Source organism: Aspergillus saccharolyticus (genome assembly GCF_003184585.1).
Source record: "Aspergillus saccharolyticus JOP 1030-1 unplaced genomic scaffold BP01scaffold_10, whole genome shotgun sequence".
Lineage (NCBI taxonomy): Eukaryota > Fungi > Ascomycota > Eurotiomycetes > Eurotiales > Aspergillaceae > Aspergillus > Aspergillus saccharolyticus.
In genome coordinates this window covers 802204-824480 of record NW_020290620.1, presented here as the reverse complement: position 1 = coordinate 824480, position 22277 = coordinate 802204, and the positions used below count along the sequence as shown (strand labels likewise).

The window sequence follows — 22277 nt, the reverse complement described above, 5'->3', positions numbered from 1 at the left end:
TACAGGGCAAGGACATTGATATATCCTTTATGTATAGCTTAGTTCTCTGTCATTAATCGTGGTCCTCTTCTATCACTCCGGGACATCCTTCCATTTTGGCATTTTCGTATCGATACTTGCACCAGAAACAGTAGTGATGTTGGTCGCGTAAATAGTGTACTAGTCGAGACAGCTGTTCGCTTGGACTGAGCGCATTGAAATCATCCAGCTCGGGATCCTCTTCTTCAAGTTCTTGTTCGAGAACCATTGATAGTTCTCGTTGCCCCCCGACGGCTTCCTCGTCTCGATCCAGTGTCGAATCATTGTGGCCCGGTAAGCGTGGGTTGGGGAAAAATGACGATGGGAGTGATGTCTGAAGCATATGACGCGCCTGAAGATCGCGTTCTTTTTCCTCACGTTCACGAATCAGCCCGCGATAGAGAACATTGATCTGAGTAGTGGGCTTGACTCTAATCTTGGATTTTCTTGTTACAGGCTGGTTGAGCGTGTCATCCCACGGTGATCCATCCCTTTCCCCATCAACAGTCTGTGTGCTGGGCGACATCCCTTTTGTTGCGCTGGAGGGAGACTCCTCAGCTGTCTCCGTCTCGACATCCAAACGCTCAGCAACCTTTTGCGCAGCATGCACCTGCGCCTCTATCCGGCGCGTCTCCCGCTCAAGCCGTACCCGATCGCGATATTCACCCTCATCCTCTTTCACTTTCTTGGCAATATGCCCAGCTTCTTCAAGGAATTTGCGCTTCCGTTCACTATCTAGCCCAATTCCGCCTCTATCCTCTTTGATCACTAGATTAAGGGGCTCAGTTTGGAGTCCAATCTTGGGATCATCCAAATCCGTTTTCTGGGACGATACAGGCTTTCCTAAGCTCTGTCCAGGTTTGAAGCCCAATTTGGCCATCATCTGGAAGCCTTTATTAGAAGGATTCAGTGCACTAGTAGCAAGGGCTGCATCGCGACGGGCTGCCTCGTCTGCGGCGCGTTCGGCTTTCGAAGGTACTTTGGCGCGCGCTTCAGCCTAATCCGGTAAGGACTTGTCAGTACCTCTGGCATCATCTAGTCGGGGTAAATTTCGAATCTGAACTCCAGACTCACTTCACGTTGTTGTCGACGCTTCTTTTGTGTAAAGGTTTCCTTTTGCTGTGGTTCCTCAATCACCATGGACATGTAATCATCTTCTTCTCCGTCTGGCTCAAGCATTGCGCGTGCGGGGGAGGGCCAACTCCCGGCGACAGGACAGGATCGGGGCCAGAACTACGGACTAGGTGTCGTTAAATCAAAAACGTCCGATTCGAGATCACGCCTCGGTTGACTAGAAAGACGCTAACCACGTCAGATGGAGTAACAAACACACATTCAGAGCGAATCAGCCGGATTGATAGAGGAAAAGGAGGAGGATGGGGAAGATGGAACAAGCAGGGAAGATCGCTGCGGGGAAGCAGTTGAGCAGGTGCGGAGGGGCGGAATTTTCCCTCAAGCCGCCCGCCCGGTCTGGTCTTGCTTCCTATTCGGGTCTCCGCCACATCTCTCTCCCCACCTTTATCTAAACAACCAGCACAGTCATCCCGTCACTCAAATAATGTACAAGTACGGAGTATGGCCAGAGTTGACTGCTTAGACCGCCCTTCTTCGCTGGCAGGCTTCAATTGGATCTTCGAATACCGCAGCATACTATTCTCTGCGTCGATCATTGCCGAGAAGCCTGGGATGACGGCTCACATCCATCATGTGATGATGCAAGGAGAGCCCTCTTGGAAAGGGGGCAGATTCATCGCATCCCTCGAAACATATCTTCAAGGGTCTCGACTCGGGCTCATATGTCATTCAAAAGGGGTGCTCTGCTCGCACAGCATGGAAGCATAGCGTAAGCAGACCTGGGATCTGCAGCAAGCCATTCATGGCTGCTGCTTGACATCATTATCATCATCATGAGACGTCCTTTCCAAATACTGGTCATCTGCCTTGCAAAGTATGTGGAATGCTTTCAAAATGTGACGGTCAATCTGGGCTACTCGCAATACCGAGGCCAAGAACTTTCCAATGGAATTGTGCAGTGGTTGGGCATACGCTATGCTGCTCCTCCCGTGGGATCGTTACGATTTGCCGCGCCTCAGGATCCGGAGAGGAAGGAAGGAGTTCAGACTGCTTTCCAGGTATTGTTATGATGCCTTCCCTGGACGCTGTCGTAAACAGTTGCTACTCTTGAGTGGACGCTGACATTTCCGCTTTAGCATGGTTGCTTGTGTATACCTACCGACCAGTACCCCATCCCTGCTGGGACATCTGAGGACTGTTTATTCCTCGATGTGTACGCTCCAATTCGAGCAAGGAATGCATCGAAGCTGCCCGTCTTTGTTTTTATCCAGGGAGGAGGCTTCAATGCAGACTCAAACGCCAACTTCAACGGAACCGGACTAATTCAGGCGTCCAAGACTGGTATCGTGGTGGTTAATTTCAACTATCGAGTCGGTCCCTTTGGATTTTTGTCAGGGTCTGAAGTGCTGAAGGGCGGGAGTGTGAACAATGGGCTTAAGGATCAGCTCAAGGTTCTGCAGTGGGTCCAAACTCACATAAGCAAAGTAGGATAGTTTCCTCCGCGATGGGTATGATTTTGGACTGACCTTCGCCGCTCCAGTTTGGCGGTGACCCTAAACATGTGGTCATTGGAGGTGACAGCGCGGGAGCAGCCTCAATCACTCTTCTTCTCTCGGCCTATGGCGGAGAAGATTTAGGTCTTTTCCATGCTGCTGCCGCGGAGTCGCAAAGCTTCGCCACTATGCTAACTATCAATGAATCCCAGTTTGCATATAACAATCTCGTGATTCGCACTGGTTGTGCAAGCGAGGACGATACCCTATCATGCCTGCGCAATTTGGACACAGCCACTTTACAGCGACAAAACATTGGCACCCCGCTTCCTGACGCACAGAAGCCGCCTCTCTATTTTTATGCGCCTACTATCGATGGAGAGCTGATTCTTGATTACACCTATCGGTTGTTTTCTCAAGGGCAGTTCATCAAGGTCCCTGTCATTTTTGGTGACGTGACAAATGAAGGCACAACGTTTGTCCCCAAGAGTATCTCAAGTGTGGGCGAAGCCGATACTTTCATACAGAGCCAATTTCCAGCGATCCAACTAGATCAACTCGCCAGGATTAACCGCTTATATCTCAATCAAAACCAGACTATGTCTTTTCCTGATGCCGGCCTATACTGGCGGCCGACCAGCAACGCATACGGCGAGCTACGCTACAACTGTCCCGGTATTGCCATGTCCACGGCGTTCTCCAACGCAGGGATGAAGAGCTGGAACTACCACTATGCAGTCCAAGACCCGAGCTCTGAAGCCTCCGGCGAGGGTGTATATCACGTGGTGGAATTGAATGCCATCTGGGGCCCGCAGTATGTGACTGGAACACCCCCGCCTTCGTACTTCACTTCGAACGCACCTATCATTCCGATAATGCAGGCTTACTGGACAAGCTTTATCAAAAGTTTCGATCCAAATCCTCATCGGTACCCTGATAGCCCTGAATGGAAGACCTGGAGTGGTGACGGTGACAGCTTCCGCCGGCTTTTTATTAGGACTGGTGATACCAAAATGGAAACAGTGCCATTGAATCAGAGGGCAAGATGCGACTACCTGATCAGCATTGGGATTGCTTTGCAGCAATGAGTTGTTATCAACAGTCATACTTGGTCAATTCTCTGAGCATTGTTACTTAGTAGCCCCCTTCCCGCATGTCTATAAATTCCCCTTGCCCCTAAGCTGTCAAAGCCACATGTGAGGACTTGAATAAATTTATTAGGGGCCTTTCTTGGGTTCAGGAAGATGAATAAGTCTTTTGTATTGGCCCAACTCCGTCGAGAAAACCTAGTAGATATAGAACAAGGTGGATATATACATGCAAGTGCCAAAGCATACTGCAAAAGATTATACGAGATGCAGAAGCCCAAGACCCAAGAGCCCCAAAGCTATTCTTCCATCCACGTACGCCCAAACCGCTTGCAACAGCCAGTTTGAAGACGGGACCAGCCAAGCGAAAGAGGCAGCCACGATATGACGTGGGAAGAAAAATGAATTGATGATCGCCTTGATTACCGCTTGCCCTGCCGCATCCTCTTGACCCTCTCGTAAGCATTCGCCTCCCTGCCCTCCTCATTCTGCACCTCAGCCACAAGCCGCTTGTATTTACGCTCGTACTCAGCATCGCGTTCCTTCTTCTCGCGCAGCTTCTCGCGTGCGATGAAATTGGCATCCTTGCGGAGTTCACGCATGGCACCCTTGCGCTCACGCTTGTATTCCGCCTTGAGACGGTTGGCCTCGGCACGCTCGCGGTCGGGATCGTAGTGCTTGTCGGGGTTGAAGGACTCCTCAAATTTGGGGATGGCAGTCTTGATGGCGAGAGGACGATGATTGTGAAGTAGCAGGGGTCGACGGGAATGCCGGGCTTGGGAAAGTTGCGCGATGATTTTATCGAGGGTCGCTTTGAAAGTACCGAGTACAATGGGGTCGACGGGACTCTTGCTGGACTTGTTCTTGCCCTTCGTAGACGTGGAGCTGGTTTCAAGAGCTTGGATGAAATGTGCAAGGACTTCCTTCACTGGGGCGAAAATCTCGGTATAGGCGGATTTGCCAGACCAGAGGTCGGAAGCAACAGAAAGTAGGTTCACTATAGTGGTGATGATGGAGATTTTGAGTTGCTCCTCTTCTTCAGGCGCGTCAGTCATATCCCAGAATCGAAGTCTGCGGGAAGGGATGGGCTTGGAAGCAAGATTCAGTCGAAGAGACGCGAATGGACTCCGTGAGGGGAAGAATCCCAAGGCAGATGCGTCCGGGAGCTCCCTAGGACTGAGATGGGAAAGGATGTTCAAGGAATAATTGACGAATTCAGGCATGTAGCGCTTGGATATGGATTGGTATTGCAGGCAGAGGCTGGCTGCGTAGGCGCCAGTTGCGAAGTCTGTAAGAGTATTGACAGAACCTTGGCTCAAGTACCTGGCAATACAAAGATGGGCGGGCGTTGCGATAGCATGAAAATGGTCAGAGGTAGGAAAAGTCGTCGCGATGCCGGTTAGGATGACCAAGTCCCCAGGGCGGAGGTTGAGGGGACGATCATTCGCAATCTCGCGCAAGTGGGTTCTATATGCCTGACAAACGCTCTCAGGGTGGCTCTTGGCCATGGAGTGAATATGACGAAGTGTGTTCTCCAGGACTGAAAACGGAGGATGATCCGACTGCTCAGCCATGTATGCGACGTGTTGGAGGAGAATGCCAACAAAGCGGCCAAGTTTGGTCTTATTATCGCTGTGAAGACGGGGGTGATGCAGGGCTCGAATCCTTTGAACGACAGTTGGAAGATCTTGCATCGGAACATCTTTGATGATCTCGATAAATTCTTCATGGCTACCGGGGCATGGATATGTGAAAGCCAATCCATCGTTGACCTCGTCCGCGCCGTTGGTCGCAGCTGCAGCATCTCCAGACTCGAATTCAGGAATCGATAATCCGTTGATAAGCTCGTCATCGGGCTCATCTTCGTCCTCTTCTACCTCTGAGCCTTCTCCCGACTGCATGTCCTCGTCCTCGTCAAACGACAGACTCACATCAGACCTCGTCTCCACAAGATCGTCATCGATAATAAAATCATCTTCATCTTCGACCCCAAGCTCAGGACGGGTGCTCGTCTCAGCAGGCTGTTGCAATCCAAAAGCCTTCGCATCGTCAAAAACCGATTCCTCATCCGATTCCTCGCCATCCTCTTCATCGTGCTCATCATATTCCTCCACCTCGGCTTCAGAATCGGTCAGTTCTTCGCCACGCATGCGTCGAAGTCGCTCTTCTTCTAGAGTCTTCAAGCGCTGAGCCTCCTCTTCAGCCTTTTCCTCCGCAGTCTTTGTACGGTCCGTTGGTGCGGAACGCTTGTCAAAGGTCAATTGCTTCAGACGCTGGTCGTACTCCTTCTCGGTATCATCAGGAGTTTTGCCTTGCAATAGCGCCGCCCGCTCGGGGTTCATTGTTGCGAGGTCATCCTTGGGAGGCTCTGGTTTGGGTGGAGCCTTGACGCCTCTCAACAAGTCAAAGAGATCCGGAAGACCTTTGTCAAGCTCTTCTCTGAGGTCATCGTCATCTTCCTTGGCCTTCTGTCGCTCGAGCTTGTAGAACTTTGACTTGGCAATAACTTCCTTCATAACCTCATTTTTTGACTTCTTTCGCTCCGGCTGTTCTTCTCCTGCGTCGTCATCGAACGTCATGTCCGCCAAATCAACATCGTCATCTTCCAGCACCCGCTTTCTCTTTCTGGGGAATTCTGAATCATCGTCTTCTTCCTCCGCCCCAAGGTCGCCCTCCTGGAAATCATCCAAATTGAAACCTTCTCCGAAAGAAAGAGTCTCTCCTTTGTGGGTAAGCTGAAATTCCTCGTCATCATCCTCAAGATTGAACATCGATTCCTTCCTCAGCTTCTTCTGGCTTTGTCTAGCAAAACGCTCGGCCGCTCTCTCCTCCGGCGTCATCGTCGGGTCGTCCTCACCGAAACGACGATCGAGAATACCTCCAACCTTGTTTCGCCTGTTCATCTCCTGGAGCAGGGTTTGACGCCTCTATAAGAACTCAGATTTTAGCATCAGCGCCAATCTTGGGACTCTGCAGGTAGCGAGGTCGGACCCACCTTCTCTTCACCATAAGACTTGGTCACGCCAGGTCTTGCTTGACCGGACGTCTTCTTGGACACATCGCGAGTGGTCACGTCAAATTTGGGTCGCGAAGTAGTCTTGATTTCGAACGGATTGAACCGGTCGCGAATGGATTGCAGGGCGGTGTTGCGCTGGATGCGGTTCTGCGCAGCGACACCGGATCTCGCATTCTGCTGCTTTTGCTTCTTGGATTGCTGAGGACCCAGCAGCCCGCCATCTCGGAGAGAGGCCTTGAGCTGCTTCAGCTGCGATGGTGGCATCTTAGAGGGTATGAGAGAAAATTGTTGAACCCGCTCTCTGTTCGGAGTTGGGAAACTCCACCGAAATTTTTGGGCAGGCCGGCGGCGATAGGAAATTCGCCCGGGAAAAAAAGATGCCTCACCGCCACTCTTGGCACTGTTTTGCCGGCAGTAACACTTTCCCCGCTCGCTTCCATTTGGTCTAGTTACCGACACGGCTCGTAGATCGACTGTCTTTGTCCCCAGCACACCTTTGATATAGCAGATTCAAAGTGAACCATGGCGGATCGCATGAGTGATAATTTGCTATGGCTTTGTCTAGGTAATGCTCTGAATCTTTGTGTATGCTACAGTCACTGACATAATCTAGGCGTCTCGCTGTTCTTTGCCGTTCACGGGATCGTCAAGGACCTCCGCCAAGTACGCGAGTTGACGGAGATCAAACATGTCAAAAGAGAAGAGAGGATGATTACTGAGGGCACAGAAGAAGGTAGGCTTCAGCGTGCATTTGTAAATTAGCAAGTCCTAGAGCTGAACCCTCCTTAGCACTCAACCTAGACACATTACAGAAACTCTCGGAGAGTACTAGCCATGATCTCAGAGCAGCGTACGATGCACTCCTCCCGCTTGGACAGAATACCAACTAAAGGGACCTCTAGCGCATTGCGCATTATTGCCGAACGATCGACCAAAGGCGAAACTCGGGATATGCTTCTGCAAGACTTGGTGAGCAGGGACAAATCGCGACGAGATAAGGCGCTCAATGCATTGTACTTCCTTGTATCAAACCGTGCTCGTATGGAGTCCTACCACCGTACCACTTGATCACCCAGTTGCTGCTAACTCATAATATCAGTCTCTCGCACCTCTATCTGCTCCCGACTGAGAGACCTTCCAGCCTATACCGCACTAATCAACTGTCTTTGCAACTTCCTTGATGAGCATACGGAGGAAACGTCATCAACCGTGTCACCGATTCTTCCAAAAACCAGGCCATTGGGCGAGAAGAAAGCGCTGAAAATTCTCAATATTGTTCTGCAAGAAAATGTGCCTGCTGCGCTAGAGGCCGGTATTGTCAGTCGCTGGCTGACCAGATACCCGTTTCCGTGCGCCACTGGAGCACATTCACGGCGTCAGGATGTTGTGATTTTGATGAAAACATGGTGGTCTGACGATGCGGTGATGAGTGCGATATTCGGTACCTTGTCCTCACACATGGATGGTGCAAAACAATTACGCAAATTTGGGCTTATGGGCAGTATGCTGGAGGAAAATGACCAGGATGAATATGACAGCGACGTATGGATGGTCGATGGGGAAGACACTGCTGGGTCCTGGCGAGTGTCAGGTCCGCGGATACAGCAAAGAACCGTCGAGGAACAAGCCATTAGACGACGTAGGCGGGAGGCGATGGTACTGAGTGAAGGAGGCCGTGCTCTGGGCAGTGAAGACATTATACAAATACCCGTGACGCAATGATACTCTGAAGCACAAGGTGTTGGGAGTGGTAAGGACTATGCTGCATTCTTAGGATTATACTAATGATACCCCTGTAAACCTCAGATGACATATGTCACACAGCAAAAATATGGCAAATGCTATGCTATTTTTACAGACCCATCCACGAGGTTTTGGAGACATGGTCAGCTTTCTTTCGGCTACTTTTCACCATACCAAGCGCCTTCAAGTCCGATAAAGCTCTATAAAACCAAGCCATGATGGACCTTTCATCACAGCTATCCCCTTGCTCGCTTTCGAACACGGCATAAAATGCCTGCCATAAGTCATGAACGTTAACTAGGGACCCCGACTCTAGGTATAACTGGTACAAGATGGCCGCTGCTGGCTGATGTGCCGAGATGCTGACTGTCAAGTCTCCCGACGGTGAAATGAGGTAGTCGAAAGGACTGGACAGCGCCCGTTCGACGGCAAAACGTGGCCGTGGAGAAAAGACTTCCTTAATAGGGTTTCTCATATCAAAAAGGAAGACCTCATGCAAGATCAATTCTTTGGGTCTTATCGAAGTATCCTCGAAAAATGCCTCCAATAAAGTATAAACGCGATGAATGATGTTCGTGAAATCTGCATTCTCCTTGGGCAGTCTAGCCTTAGACTTGCTAAGTTTCACCCGCTGCTGAATAATAGTGGTAGCAACAACTGAGTGTTGCTTGTCATAGCCACTCTTGAGTGGTTCGGTTCCTTGATAAGTCTGCAGCAAAGTATCAAAGTCTGCTTGAATCTGTCCAAAGACCGGGCTATCTGTAAGTGTGGCCGGCAACATAGCTATAAGTTCTTTCAGTTGATTGGAATCAAGTGTCTTGATTGATCGAAGAAAGTCCTCGTAGAACGCAGAGCTTTGCAGCTCCCCAGCAAGTGCCCGGATCGATATGTCAGAGAGACTGGGTTTCTTGACGACCTTAAAGTGCTTCAAAGTTCTGTGTACCATTTTCACACATTGGAAAATGTCGCGCATTTTCTGCTGACCCAGCTTCACCCACCGGGTGCTTTGCTCGAGCAGAAAAGCATCATCCTCCAATAACTTGCGAACTTGTCCAGCGGAGCCTTCTTCGAGCAACTCTTCGCAATAACTATTTCTTGTTTTAGACTCAGTGACTGGTCAACTAAATATGAGACACTCACGTCCGAAAAGACGAAACATTTCTTAGAGCCTCGCAGACTTGGTCGCTTCGTTTCGTGGTGGCAGGGCCATCTGCAAGGAGCGCGCTCAAAGGGTTGGCAAAGAAATGTGACATATAAGCGTACTGAAATAGTTAGAGTAGGCCATCAAGGACAGGACATGCTCTCTAGGAGAAGTACCTTAACCGTTCGGCTGAAAGCTTCCGGGGTCTGGAAGGAGTCGCTTGACTTCTCGAATAGTACGCTTGTGATGTTGCGACCTAGCCAAAAAGTCCCGTCCTGCTCGGCCTGAAGCCTGCCGTAAATGCGATCTACGCAATTACTCGCTTCGTGAATCTCGAAAAACCGTCCTCGTAGCAAAGCCACCGAAGACCGAGGTAGTCTCCCTTCGAAAAGGTCCACGGATGTCGAGATACCGAACATAAGTGTCAAAGGGATCCGATCAAGCCAAGAGCTAGAAATCGTGAGTAATGGCTGTGATAAAGACCGGACTTGCGACTGTACTAGGTAACCCACCTCAAAAGCGACAAGAGGTCAGCAAGAATGCCCGGATCAAACGCTTCGCTGTCGCGAAAAGCGATAACCAGTTTCCTGACGTCCTTCCGTTTGACGTAATCCGCTAGTAAATCAAGATCATAACCCAGGACTCTCGGACCCTTTGATTCCAATTAGCGCTCACCCGTTTGAAAGATGAAGGAGTAACCGGCAGATACCTCTCGGTCAGTCACAAAACTCTGGTACCCATCATTTCCTTCCGTGTTCGTGATAGCAAAGCGGATTATATTCTTCAGAGTTGTCTTGAGGTTCGGTGCATCACCAGACTCCAGGACGATCACCCCACCTTCTCCGGTTGTTGTCAATTGATCGTTTAGTCTAGAAAGCAATCGGCCAAGAGACGAGACGTTGGAGCCAACCGTAACCAGCGCGGCAGGTATACAGCCATCGTAACTGCCTTCAATTAGGAATCGGGTGGCTCCATCGGTGTTGAAGCAATCTTACGTTTGGGGCGAGGTCGATCTAGTGAAAGATAGTACGTTGGTAAGAACCTCGGAGTCGATATCATCTAGGATTTCCTGTAGCATGCCGTTATTGATCCGTTTGTCAAGTGGAAAGCCCTGCACTTACGAACCTTGATTTTGGCTTCCTGAGCCGACCATAGTTGTTGATAAGTGCGGTATCGCAGTTCAATGGAATTTGCGTCTTCATCGCCGTTCAACAGGGACACAAAGGGATGGGATTTTGCAGCCTTGATAACGTTTGGTCGTACGACTTTGCGCCGTTTCGTGGGTCTTTCAGCGAAACTCTTAGACTGGTTCGTTGGACGATAAATATAAACACCCTTTCGAATTTCCAATTAGCGGACAGGCTGGGGAAAGAAGGACAAGCGCTCCAACGGGAGACAGTATATGTAAAGTACCTGACTGTGAGAACCGTCTCTCGGGGCGCCTCCCACGTCTGCTTCTAGCAGATCTGCATCCATCACCGGTTCAACTAGGAGACCGTAGGTTCGGCAGGGACAGCACTATACAAGAAAGAAGGAAGGACGGAGGAATAATGATAGTTGGAGAACGGAATCGAGCTCGCGTTTTGCGCTAAACCCGATCAAGCCGGTAATGGTTTTCCGCTGCGGAGCTTTTGATCTTCCTCCGCTTTTCATTCCGCCACCGCTCCCTATTGCTTTCCCCTCTTCTACATACCTGCAATCCGCTCTCTACCGCGCGCATTGCATCCGCGCCCCCAATCTACAAAACTCAGGTTCTCGTCCGATGCGCTAAACAATCAAACTTATGCTCCGCCAGGCCGTCCGAGGAGCTCGGAAGTATCAGCATGTGGCCCGCAGAGGCTCTAGGGCTTTCGCCCTGGTAGCGCCACGATTCCTTCACTATGGTGGTATGAAAGACAAAATCAACTTCTTCGAAAAGACAACGCCGGGGAGTAAGCATATCAGGCAAATCGATCCCGAGGCCGAGGACCGCGCCGAGCTAGAAGAAGTGGAGGCTGAGTTGGCCAAGATAAACAAAGATTTGGAAATCCTGCAAGAGGGTCCTTTCGGTCCTAATAGTCCGTTCATCCGCGGGTTGCCGGAGAAGGAGCGAGCCATTGCACTCGAAGTCATTCGAAAACATGAGGCCGAGCATGGCTCTCGCAAATCCAAACTAAAGTTGGACGACGTGTTCGGCGATGACCTTGATACCATGCTGGAGGAAGAATTTCGAGGGATGGCCGAAGAGGGAGAAAATTGGTACAAGAATGTGGACAATAAAGATTCACGCAGAAAGGTTCCTAGGAAATCCTACGAGATCACACCGGCCGAGACAGAACATCGCCCTTATGTCGAAAAGTTCAATGAGAATTTGAGGTTTATAGCAAATGGAACGTCGGATGAGGCGCGGGCACAGGAAGTTTGGAAGTGGTATCGCCGCTGCAAACGTATTATCCCTGGGTTTTTGCGCTCGATACCGGCAGACGCCTGGACGCTTTTGTGGGACTCGCAGGCTCAAGAAAGCTTACCGGGGGCTCAAGTTGCGACGCACATCAAAACCCTTGCTGAAGATGCTACCTCTATTGGTTTTCCGCTCTCGACACGACGAATTATTTCTTATATCGAGGCCCTTCATGTAATGGGGAGAGTGGGCATTGCCCTGGAGAAGTGGGAAGCCCACCAGGCAGGACTTTGTCAAACGAAGGAAGACCTGGAAGCGTATTGGATATTGGGAGTACAACTCTTCTCCGCGGAAGGTAATCCTCAGCGAGCGCAGGACATTGCCTTAGCATTCCTCGCGAACGATTCATCCCGTGAGCCTCGTATTCTCATCCCTATCATAACAGCATGGGCCGAGCAGCCCGGGAAGGAGGCAGAGACCAAGGCGTGGGCGTTGTACCTCCAACTCAGAGCCTTTCGTGATCACCAAATGACAATGAATGACTACGACACCATCAGCATCGGTCTGCTAAAAGCCGGCAAGCTGGACCTGGCGATAGCTGTGTTCAAAGACATGATGGTGACCGGCCGTGATCCGGCACACGACTCAACCGCACTTTACAAAGCGGCCCTCGGCCTGGCTGGCAATCTTCAAGCCTCCAGCGTCTCAGAGCAAGACGTCAATAGGGTTTCATTATCAACCCTAACTCTTCTGCCCCGACGATTTCAGAATCGGTTCTTCTACGCCAGCTGGATGAAGAAACTTATCGGCATGGGTGAGGTAGACTCCGCAGCACTGGTCGTGGAGTTGATGTACGAAAGAGGCATCACTCCGGATACCAAACACCTCAATGGTATTGTTGCCGCATGGTTGCGGGACGGTGACGCTGTATCACGAGAGAAGGCCGAACGCCTTGGGTGGGCGATGGTTCAGCGACGGATTGACTCAGCCTGGGCACGGATCATGGTAGTGGGGGAAGCACCCAAGGTTGATATCAATCAGAAGCAGGACATGGATCGCGCTCGCATGCCGAAGTTCATGCAGCGTTCTATGCCCAGCGCTACCATTGAGACCTTTTCGATCCTTCTCCTTCACTACACCCGTAGGAGTGACGAGGACATGGTCAAATACCTGATCAAATGCTTGGGCGATGCGCGCCTTCAGCCCAACTCGTACTTCATGAACCACCTTCTCTACGCGGAGCTTAGGAAAGAAAACATACAGGCCTTGTGGCGGAAATACAAATCACTGTCCACTGTGACTCAACCGGACCTTGAAACATTTGCGTGCTTGTGGGACTGTGGCAAGCTTCAGTACGACCGCAGCCGGACTGCCTTTGTGGCCGACTTTCCCAGCGCGCGCGGTCTTTTCTCGGAAATGATGCGATGGTTCGCTCAGCTGCCGAATCGCGGCCAATCGCTCGCTCGGGAAGAGTTCTCTAAGGAGTTCTACGATCAAATCATCCGTTGCTTCTGTCTTTCCAAGGACCTTCATGGAACGCTCGTTGCTCTTCATGCGTTGCGTGCCATGTTTGGCTTTGCCCCTGATGCAACCACCGTCCGTGCGATTGTTCTTCAGGTGGCCCGGATGGCCGGCGTACCGGCTAACACGCCTAAGCGCCGTCTTCGACGTCTTTCCAGCACTCCGAGGAGCAAGGATAATGTTGCGCATGTACAAAGATTGGTACAAATGCTCACCGACCGCAAGAACGCTGCGCTGGAGGCTCGGGGTCAAAATTTGGAGGGGCTTGAGCCCGATGAACAAGAGCAGTTTCTGCTGGAAATCATGGCCGAATTGCTGCGTGCGGTCATGAATCGAACCGCTCAACATCCGACTCGCGTTGAGGCGGACATTGTGACGGTGGCTGAGGAGATGGCAGTATCTGGGATTGACCTAGGGTCGGCACTCGACGGCGATAGCCAATTATTTTGAGCTTGTCTTGAAGAGCGTGTCTCTGGGCTGTTCGGCGCTTACGTTGGGATATGTTTTGCAGCGTTATAGACGGCGTCTTGGGTGATCATATCGGGATTATGTATATACATAAACAGAACGGTCCAGTTATTTCTTTCTTTCAAACGGAGAATAATTCCTCTTCTCAAGGTTTTATCCTGATATAAAGAATTTCTTCCCAGTAAATGGGGTATACAGCACGACTGATGATTTTTGAATGGAATAAGAGAAAAAAAAAGGGTCATAATCTTGCGCAAAACAGCATCGATATCAACCACACCCCGAAAATGTAAACTTCAAGAAAAGATCACCCAAACAGACCGATTCCATAGACTCATGCGCCCGCTCATTTCTTTCCCTGCTCATCTGCCTCGACCAACACTGCGTCATCATCACTGCTTCCTGCCACCGAGGGCGGCGCTCCCGAAGACGATTCAGGGGTTTTGGTCGCAGGGGTAGACGAATTTGGCGTGGCGACACCACTCGTAGCGGTAGGGGTCGTAGGGGTAGCGGCGGAGGCGGCGGTAGTTGATTCCGACTGTTTCCTCGAAGGGTTCGCATTCACAGCCCCGGCATCCAACTCTTTCATCAGCTCTTCCTGAGAATCGGCCTTCTTCTTCTCCCACCACTTGCGCTCCTCCTCAAGCTTAGCCTGCTCTTTTTCCATGCGTTCCCGATAGAGGTCGTTGTTCAACATCTCATTTGCGGATTGAAAGATCGTCTGACCCCAGCCAGGAACATACGCATTGGCCTGGTTTTTCCCCCGCGGTATTAGCAAGGTTTTGCTTTGGAAAGGACCATTCTCGACCAAGGATAATCGGAACGAGAAAGAAGTCCTCAGTGAACTCCCCTCAAGTCATCAAGACGCCTTTTCATCCTGCCCCCTCCCCTCCCCCCTCTCAAAGGCGCCCACGGTGGGAAAGACATAAAGAAAGGTATGACAAACCTCAGCGACAACATCCCGCACCTCCTCCTCCATCTCCTTCTCCGCCCTCGTAAATCGCTGCCAGAGATCATCCCCTACACTGCCGCGCTGCAACAACATGGCCAGGGCCTGCTTCTGCGCCCTCAATTGCATCACGCGCTTGATATCTTCGATCGCACGGCGCAGCAGCGCAGCCTTGAGCACCGACTCTGGAACTGCGGGGCTCTTCTTCTCCTTGCTGTCTTTCGGGGGATCGAGGTGTAGAAGGTTAAAGTAGATGTCGCGCTGCACGTGGGCGGGAAACCATGGCTCGAGCGAGAATGCCTTTCCTGTTAGGTTCAGCGACCTCGACGGTCAGCAAGGGCCCCGCGCGCGTGCGTCGTTAAGGGCTTCTTTGCTCTTGTGCAAGGTGCAGAGCTCGAAAGGAGCGGAGAGGGAGGGACGAGGGGATTGGGGACAAGTTAGAACTCAGGACGTACTGGCTTTGCGCTTGCGATAGAGTGAGGAGAATGTTGCGAGGGAGCCAAGTAAGACGCCCAAGTAGGCAAACGGCACAGTGAGGGAGATCCAATCCACCATCTTGAGGATAAATAATGAGTGGTGGTGTGGTGATGGTAGGTAAATGCTTTGAGAGGAGGATGGGTGGGGGGGGGGGGGGTGGTGCTGCTTTTTTGGGGAGGCTCAGCGGAAAGCTGGATGGCTATTAATGAATAAGGACCAAGGCAGGACAAAGGCCAGGCTGGTGTCTTGGCCGTGTCACATGCCTGGACCTTTTATCGATAAGAGCCGCCCCTGACTACGGAGTACTACCGAGTATATACATACATAGTACATATAGCATTGGGCGCAAGTACCAAGTAGTTTACGCCAATCATGATTCAACCTTGCAAAAGAAACATAGCTTGTAAGCCACTGAAAAAGCTGTCGGCGCATCTGCCCCCCACAGCCCATCACCATAAAGTCCATTTGTCACTTCAAGAGGTATCTTTAGAACCAACCCACGATAAGACGAAAATAAGCTAGAGAAAGACAACGAAAGATCGAACCGATTCAATAAGGAAGAAAAAAAAAGAAAAAAAAAGCCCCGCTTCCAGAGAATAGAGCCTACGAGTGATATGCCGACTCACCCAACAGTTCTTTCGTCTTCTGACTGATAGGTCCAATCTCTTGCATAGCCAACATATCTTCCAAGACATCGTTGAATGTGTCGCGGATGCCAGCAGCTACTCGGCTGCGATTCCATTCTCCCCGCGTTTGCCAGAGATAGTCCATCAGACTCGTGTTGATTTGTTCCAGCTGCTCCACGCTGCAGCCGCTTGTCCGCTGGGCGAGCTGATCGTGTAGATTCTGGACATACTCGTAATCCAGAATTAATTTAGGTGAAAGGTCTTCATTGTTTAGCAAGGATTGTAGGTTTACCGGCACATGACCGGAACTTTTGCCTCCATTCTCGAAGAGGGGAACTGGGGGCTGGGCCCGCTGCTGGGATGGCCCTCCATTGTCAATATGTACCAAGTCGGGGTAACCAGCTTGAAGGCGTGGTGAGGGCTGACTACTGTCACCTTGTTGCGTATCTGGCAGATGCTCTTCCTGGGACACACGGTCCGGATATTGTGTGAGGTCCGGAAACTCATGTCGCATTCCTTGAGCAGTCACAGGACTCTGTAAGTGGTGTTGCGGGACAGAAGACTGCTCTGATGACTTCTTATCAGACGTCGTCTGCGTGGTAGAAGCCTCATTCGTGTAGTCATGGGGCTGTGACCCAGGCGCCAGCGGGGTGACGGGCCCTTTTTGAGAGAAGCTGGAGATACCAGATTCACGCCGGATTTGCTGTGAAGGTGCTGTATGGGAGTATGGTGGTTTGGGCTGTGCAGAGGGTCCGAATGAGCTAGTCTGCGTTTCGCGACCGGCCGATTGATCAGAGGTCGTCATATATGTGTCCCCATCGCCATCCGCCTGATAGTCATGGGAGCCGTTACTTGTGACTGCTTGGGTACTCAGATCATTCAGATCTGAGCCACCACCGTGGTGAAACCCGTTCGTAAAGCTTACTGTTGATGGCTGTGTAGGCGTTACCGGCCTTTCCATCTCTTTGGGGCCGAGGTCAGGGAACGATTCACCGAGAACAACGGGGCCACTTGATGGACCAGAATCAGTGTTTCCGTGTGGAATCAGATTAGCCGCTAGCCGTCCGATGAAGCCTCTTTCCTCTTCTTCTGCTGCCTTTCGGGCTCTTTCCAACGCAATCTTTTCCCTCTCCAGTTCCCGGACATAGACGCCCTCGCATTCCGCAACAAGGGCGGGTTCAGCCTGCTCAATGGTGGCAATATCAACCTCGACATTGGACAAGAGCTCATTAGCTCTGAGTAGCCTCTCCTGTTCACCTAATTGCCGCGCATCCTTCGCCAACCGTTTGATGTCCGCCAAGAAGTCCTTTGGCCGTTTGTAGTAACCATTGGAGAGACGTTTCTCGATGGTAACGATCTCCAGGTTGTAGAAGAATTTGCCTGATACTGTTTCGCGGAGTCCGGGGACACCATGCTTGTCGAAGGCCTTCTCGAACGGCCGGAAGGTAGTCCGTTGTTCAATTGGTAGATCACTGGTAACGATATTCGGATTTTCTTCCTCCCAGAGGTATCGGATTTGGGACTCGTCAATCACTCCCGTCCTGAATCTCTTATATTTTTTTATCTGATCCATGATGGGCTGGATCCGGATCTTCAGGAGATTAAGGGTCTGATAGTCTTTCTTCTTCTGAGCCTTGAGCTGCTCCTTGCTTGGCGGCGTGATAGCCTTAGGCGGAGGCGGAGGCGCGATCTCTAACGTCTCAAGCTCCCGACGCTTGCGGTTCTCAGGGTCGGGAAAGTGCGCCGGAGACGTTTTGATGTATTCAATAACCTTGGTGAAGTACTCATAACGGGCTTCATTGCCCGGCGCCCTGATGTCAAAGAAATTCTTCTTGGAGAATCCGAATAGGTTTCTCATCAGTCCATTGTCCAATTCGTCGCCACTCGACTCTTGAACGCCTAACAGCAACACAGGATCGGTGGGTGGAACTGAACGAAGAAGCCCCAAGAAAGTGGCAATTACAGCTTGTCCAACAGTCTCAGACCAAACGTGAATGTTCGGAATGTAGATCACACTCGGCTTATGTCTCTTCACTTCGGCGAATAGTTGTATAATGGCAGCCTCGGGAGACCGAGTGGAATCGCTGAGAAGCGTTGGAAGGTCAAACGCCTGGACATGAAGACCTTCGAAATGGTGCAGCAGAGCTCCTGCCAAGTATTGCTGGCCCATGCCCAGCGGACCGCGAAGCAGTAGTCTAGGCCTGAATACCCGCGACCGATCGAATTCCTGCTGCATTTGTTCGCGCTGGAAGCCACCTCCAGCGGGCTCCTCGAATTGGGCCTCTTCCAACGCAGTGAGCCGCTTCCTCTGCGGCAAGATCTCAGACACTAAGCTCTCAATTTCAGCAAGTGGCGCACGGAGTAGAGGCTCAACAGCCTTGGGCAGAGGTGATGCGCCCGAGGATGTTGATCGCTCCGATGAGGGTACCATTTTTTTAATAGCCAACATGAAATCTTTCGGTGTGACATCAATAGCTTTTGGGTCAATGACAAGCTTCTGGTTGGACTTGTAAATCTGAGGGTACCGTCTCTGCACTGCATTTAGAGCGGCTTCTGTGCAAAGGGCTCGTAGATCAGCACCTCCGTAGCCCTTGGTGATCTCTGCAAGCTCGTCCTTGATGTCCGCGGGAAGCGGTGGTTCCCAGCCTTTTGTGTGAATATCCAGGATGGAGCGGCGTCCTTCTTTATTAGGCAAGGGAAAGTAGAATTCGCGATCGAATCGACCCGGACGGCGAAGCGCAGGATCGATAGAGTCCGGACGATTCGTTGCTCCGATAACAATCACTTGACCACGACCATCCATGCCATCCATTAACGCCAGCAGTGTAGAAACAATTGAGGCATGGATTTGTTCCTGCTTACTGGACCTAACAGGTGCGAGACCTAAATAAGAAACCGGTTAGATCAAAAGTTACACGGCTGCGCTCAACAATGGCAAATTGACCCACCATCAATTTCATCGAAGAAGATGATACTGGGTTGTGTCTTGCGAGCCTCCTCAAAGAGAAGCCGAAGCTGGCGCTCTGCCTCGCCCACCCATTTGCTTAAAGCATCGGCTCCCTTCCTCATATAAAAAGTGACCTTGCGGCCATTGGAGCTGACGCTATTAGCGAGAGCTCTTGCCAGTAAGGTTTTACCTGTGCCAGGCGGTCCATGAAAAAGGACACCACGAGGTGGCACAATATGGAAACGCTGAAAGATCTCCGGATACAATAGGGGCAGAGACACCATCTCTTTCAATTGGTCAATGTGTCCTTGTAGGCCTCCCACACTATCGAAGTTGACGTGCATATCCACGCCCAGAGGATCTGCATCGGCCAGAGTCTGTTTATCTTTGACTTTTCCGAGGTTTGCAGGCGTGCCTGAAAGGCCCTGCGCCGCGTCGTTGCCATGAGTTTGACCAACAGGACCAGCTCCGAGAAGCCCAGGTACTGAGAACGAACCACTGATCCCAGGTTTTGGATGCTGCATGACTTCATCGTCACTGCTATCGCTGTCCACGCCCCCCGTTGCAGCAGGTGCCCCGGGAGGACCCAGGATTGCAGATGGCCCCCCACCTCCGAAAGGCCCGTAAGTGGGGAATAGTGTACGCTGCCAACTGCTGGCACCTCCTCCTCGGCCACGACGCGAAGGGGATTCGTTGACCTCGTTCTCGGCCTCTTCAATGGGCAAGATGAGATCCGGGCGGATGATACGGTAGTCGACATCTTTCCGACTGCGTCGAGGTTTCTCGTAGACTATCTCCGGCTGTACTCGACGCCGAGAACGACTTCCTCGTAAGTCCTCCAATTCCTCGGCCAGCTCCTCGGCGATATCAACTCTTACCTCCGATTGACCACGTGATCGAGACGCCCTTTTGCGCAGGCCAGGACGACGACCAGTAGTGCTGTAGTCATCGTCATCATCGCGGGCTTGGCTGGCTTTGCGCGGAGAAGCATTCGACTTGCCAGAATGGGAAATCTCATCGTCGTCATTCGAGTCTTCCTCAGGTTCAAAATCACTTTCTTCTTCTCGGCGCTTGCGTTGATAGTTGTTTGGCTTCTTGCGACTAGATCGACGTGGCTCCTCCTGATTTTCTTGGGGCTGTTCGGTTTCTTCTTCCGCCGGTGGACCCCGATTTGGCCTCAGTCTCCTCCTCGTGATTGGACCTTCGTCATCATCGTCGTCATTTCCATCACCATCTTCAATGCCTGCCTTTGCATCTCCGTTCTCCGATTCAGGCACGAAACCTTCATCCTCGCCTTCCGCATCGTCGTTGCCTTGTGTAGGGTTTGGTACGGCTCCCTCAAAACTGATCTGAACATCACTCTCCAAGATCTCAATCTGCGAGCCTTTTATTTCGGTAGTCGTCTCATCAATTACCTCTTCTTCCTCCTGCTTCGGTTGAAAATCGCCCTGTTCTTCCTCCTCCAGCACGGGTACGCATTTTGAGGCCCGAGAACCTCGTCGAAGCCGACTTTCCATTTCCGGGCTGTGAGTTCCACGCTCGATGGTTTCCATATGACGGCCGGAGTTGGTCAAGGCATAGATGTCCTCCGATGGGTCCCGCGTACGTCTTGTTACCCGGCGAGTTCCCTGGAAATTTTCCAAGGGCGCCTGCGCTTGTCGTTTGAGTGCGTTGCCAACCTTCAGCTTGACAACAGTACTTCTGCGCTTCTTCGGGTTAGTCGGGGCATCGACTTCATCATCATCCTGAGTATCATCTTCGATGCTGCTAGTATCGCCTTCGTTGTAGACCGGTCGGTTCGTGGCAGCTCGTCTAGCGACTAGACCTCTGGCATTTCGTTGAGCATTTGCATCATCCTCTTCCTCGTCCGTTTCCTTAAAGGAGACTTCGTCTTCGCTGAAAATGTCGTCGTCATCAGAGAGGATATCGTCATCCGAGCCGCGACGAGCTCGCTTCTTCGCAGGTTTGGATTTCTTCTTCGACTTCGACCGGGAAACGGAGCGTCGAGCCGATCGCAGCGGATGATCACTGTAATCGTCGTCATCCGAGTCCGACTTGTTTGCCATCTCCTCGATGGAGCGCTTGGCACGAGGCATGATGATGTGCTTGAATTATGTTTCCTGCGTGCATTGCTTGTGTCAGTGCGCCGAATTCTTGGGAGAGTAATGCGAGTACTCAGTGAATAAACAGGGCTGAATGGCACTCACTCAGCAGAACACGGTTGTCTGAGACTGTTCAATGAGACCTGTCTATCAATGGGTGGTGTAGAGTACAATCAACCCAGACCAGCACCATACAATCAATGAGAAGGCGAAGTTCGCAAGCTCATGAATAGCTACTACAACAACAACAAGCACTTGTCTTCCGGTGTTGCCAAGCAGATGGAATCGACTCTGAACGGCCACTGGTTCGAGATAAAGACCGGGGGATGCCGTACTGCACCCGCGAGGACCGAGGCAAATTGTATATATATGACGCAGAGGAGAGGCGATAGTGAAGCGCGAATATTGTATCAGTCCGGCGCGGCGAGAGAAGGCAAGGCCAAAGAATGGAGTGAGGAGTGGTTAAGACACCAAAGAGGTAAAAACGCGTCGCATGCAATCGCTAGAGAGAGGTAAGAGGTCGAGAGAATCCAGAGATTGATGAATGGGAAAAGAAAACAGAACCAAAAGAATGGAGCAGCTAAGACTGTGAAGACCACCTCCTCCGCAAACAAATCCTTGTCGTAAACAGAGAGAAATGGGCAAGTTATTCCGTATCAGCAAGGACACCAAGCGACAGCATGACGAATGATAGCGAGAAGAAGAAGGAAAGAAATCAATGAGCAGCAGCGCTACCGGTGAAGTGACTTAATCTGACCGGGGGGGGGGGGGGAGGAGGGGGGGGGGTGGTGGGTATAATGGAAGTGGGCGGAGAGACAAGATTGAGAGACAGACAGACATACGGGCGAAGATCGAAGGGCGCGGGCGGCAGCAGCAGCAACACCGCAGCAGGCAACATAACCGGTAGTTGACTCACCAGCCACAACTGCTCATTCACCCGCGCCACAGCGAGACAAACGCCATCACTAGACCCTTTTTGGCCTAATGGGCATAGGGCACGTGCCATCCAGCCCATCCGCAATCACCGAATTGGCGGACCGCGAAGCGGCCGGCCTTGCAACCCACCACCCCAAAATTCAACAACAAAACCCGACTTTTGGCTTCCTCAGACGGCCATCTTGCTCCCCTGCCAACCCACCTATTTCACTTCGAAACGGCCTCCATAGTATTGTAGCCTCCATGGATTGATGGGTTTAGAGTAGGTTGAGCGTATTTTCGACAAGATTTCACCGGT

At 51.4% G+C, this 22277-nt stretch overlaps 8 protein-coding genes across 8 annotated transcripts; 3 read left to right on the top strand and 5 right to left on the bottom strand.

Annotated features, from left to right (window-relative positions):
* Position 1: 1 nt before the first annotated feature.
* On the bottom strand, positions 2-1667 carry BP01DRAFT_338271 (putative G-patch domain protein). Its single transcript, XM_025573323.1, has 2 exons — positions 1093-1667; positions 2-1015 (listed from the first exon to the last, which is right to left on the bottom strand). The coding sequence occupies exons 1-2, from the start codon at positions 1195-1197 to the stop codon at positions 53-55; spliced, it is 1068 nt and encodes a 355-aa protein (XP_025432655.1). The 5' UTR covers positions 1198-1667; the 3' UTR covers positions 2-52.
* Positions 1438-3673, top strand: BP01DRAFT_415107 (putative triacylglycerol lipase; the record flags this gene model as incomplete). Its single annotated transcript, XM_025579113.1, has 3 exons — positions 1438-2150; positions 2229-2576; positions 2633-3673. Exons 1-3 carry the CDS (start codon positions 1926-1928, stop codon positions 3671-3673), a joined length of 1614 nt encoding a protein of 537 aa, XP_025432654.1. The 5' UTR covers positions 1438-1925.
* A 173-nt stretch (positions 3674-3846) lies between these two features.
* Positions 3847-7000, bottom strand: BP01DRAFT_338266 (snoRNA-binding rRNA-processing protein NOP14). The gene is made up of 2 exons (XM_025573322.1): positions 6669-7000; positions 3847-6600 (listed from the first exon to the last, which is right to left on the bottom strand). Exons 1-2 carry the CDS (start codon positions 6951-6953, stop codon positions 4096-4098), a joined length of 2790 nt encoding a protein of 929 aa, XP_025432653.1. The 5' UTR covers positions 6954-7000; the 3' UTR covers positions 3847-4095.
* Positions 7001-7174: 174 nt separating this feature from the next.
* Positions 7175-8483, top strand: BP01DRAFT_415105 (uncharacterized protein). The gene is made up of 5 exons (XM_025579112.1): positions 7175-7254; positions 7303-7422; positions 7479-7539; positions 7592-7728; positions 7789-8483. The coding sequence occupies exons 1-5, from the start codon at positions 7212-7214 to the stop codon at positions 8409-8411; spliced, it is 984 nt and encodes a 327-aa protein (XP_025432652.1). The 5' UTR covers positions 7175-7211; the 3' UTR covers positions 8412-8483.
* BP01DRAFT_355665 (putative origin recognition complex subunit 3) lies at positions 8441-11084 on the bottom strand. The gene is made up of 8 exons (XM_025574751.1): positions 10987-11084; positions 10699-10908; positions 10569-10642; positions 10283-10517; positions 10086-10225; positions 9750-10023; positions 9573-9694; positions 8441-9520 (listed from the first exon to the last, which is right to left on the bottom strand). Exons 1-8 carry the CDS (start codon positions 11047-11049, stop codon positions 8542-8544), a joined length of 2097 nt encoding a protein of 698 aa, XP_025432651.1. The 5' UTR covers positions 11050-11084; the 3' UTR covers positions 8441-8541.
* A 152-nt stretch (positions 11085-11236) lies between these two features.
* Positions 11237-14096, top strand: BP01DRAFT_316834 (pentatricopeptide repeat protein). Its single transcript, XM_025572596.1, has one exon. The coding sequence runs from the start codon at positions 11357-11359 to the stop codon at positions 13922-13924; it is 2568 nt and encodes an 855-aa protein (XP_025432650.1). The 5' UTR covers positions 11237-11356; the 3' UTR covers positions 13925-14096.
* Positions 14097-14254: 158 nt separating this feature from the next.
* BP01DRAFT_355662 (Sec63 complex subunit SEC66) lies at positions 14255-15516 on the bottom strand. The gene is made up of 3 exons (XM_025574750.1): positions 15347-15516; positions 14889-15196; positions 14255-14693 (listed from the first exon to the last, which is right to left on the bottom strand). The coding sequence occupies exons 1-3, from the start codon at positions 15444-15446 to the stop codon at positions 14289-14291; spliced, it is 813 nt and encodes a 270-aa protein (XP_025432649.1). The 5' UTR covers positions 15447-15516; the 3' UTR covers positions 14255-14288.
* A 455-nt stretch (positions 15517-15971) lies between these two features.
* BP01DRAFT_381691 (chromatin segregase YTA7) lies at positions 15972-21037 on the bottom strand (the record flags this gene model as incomplete). Its single annotated transcript, XM_025577325.1, has 2 exons — positions 15972-18877; positions 18943-21037. 2 exons carry the CDS (start codon positions 21035-21037, stop codon positions 15972-15974), a joined length of 5001 nt encoding a protein of 1666 aa, XP_025432648.1.
* Positions 21038-22277: the final 1240 nt, after the last annotated feature.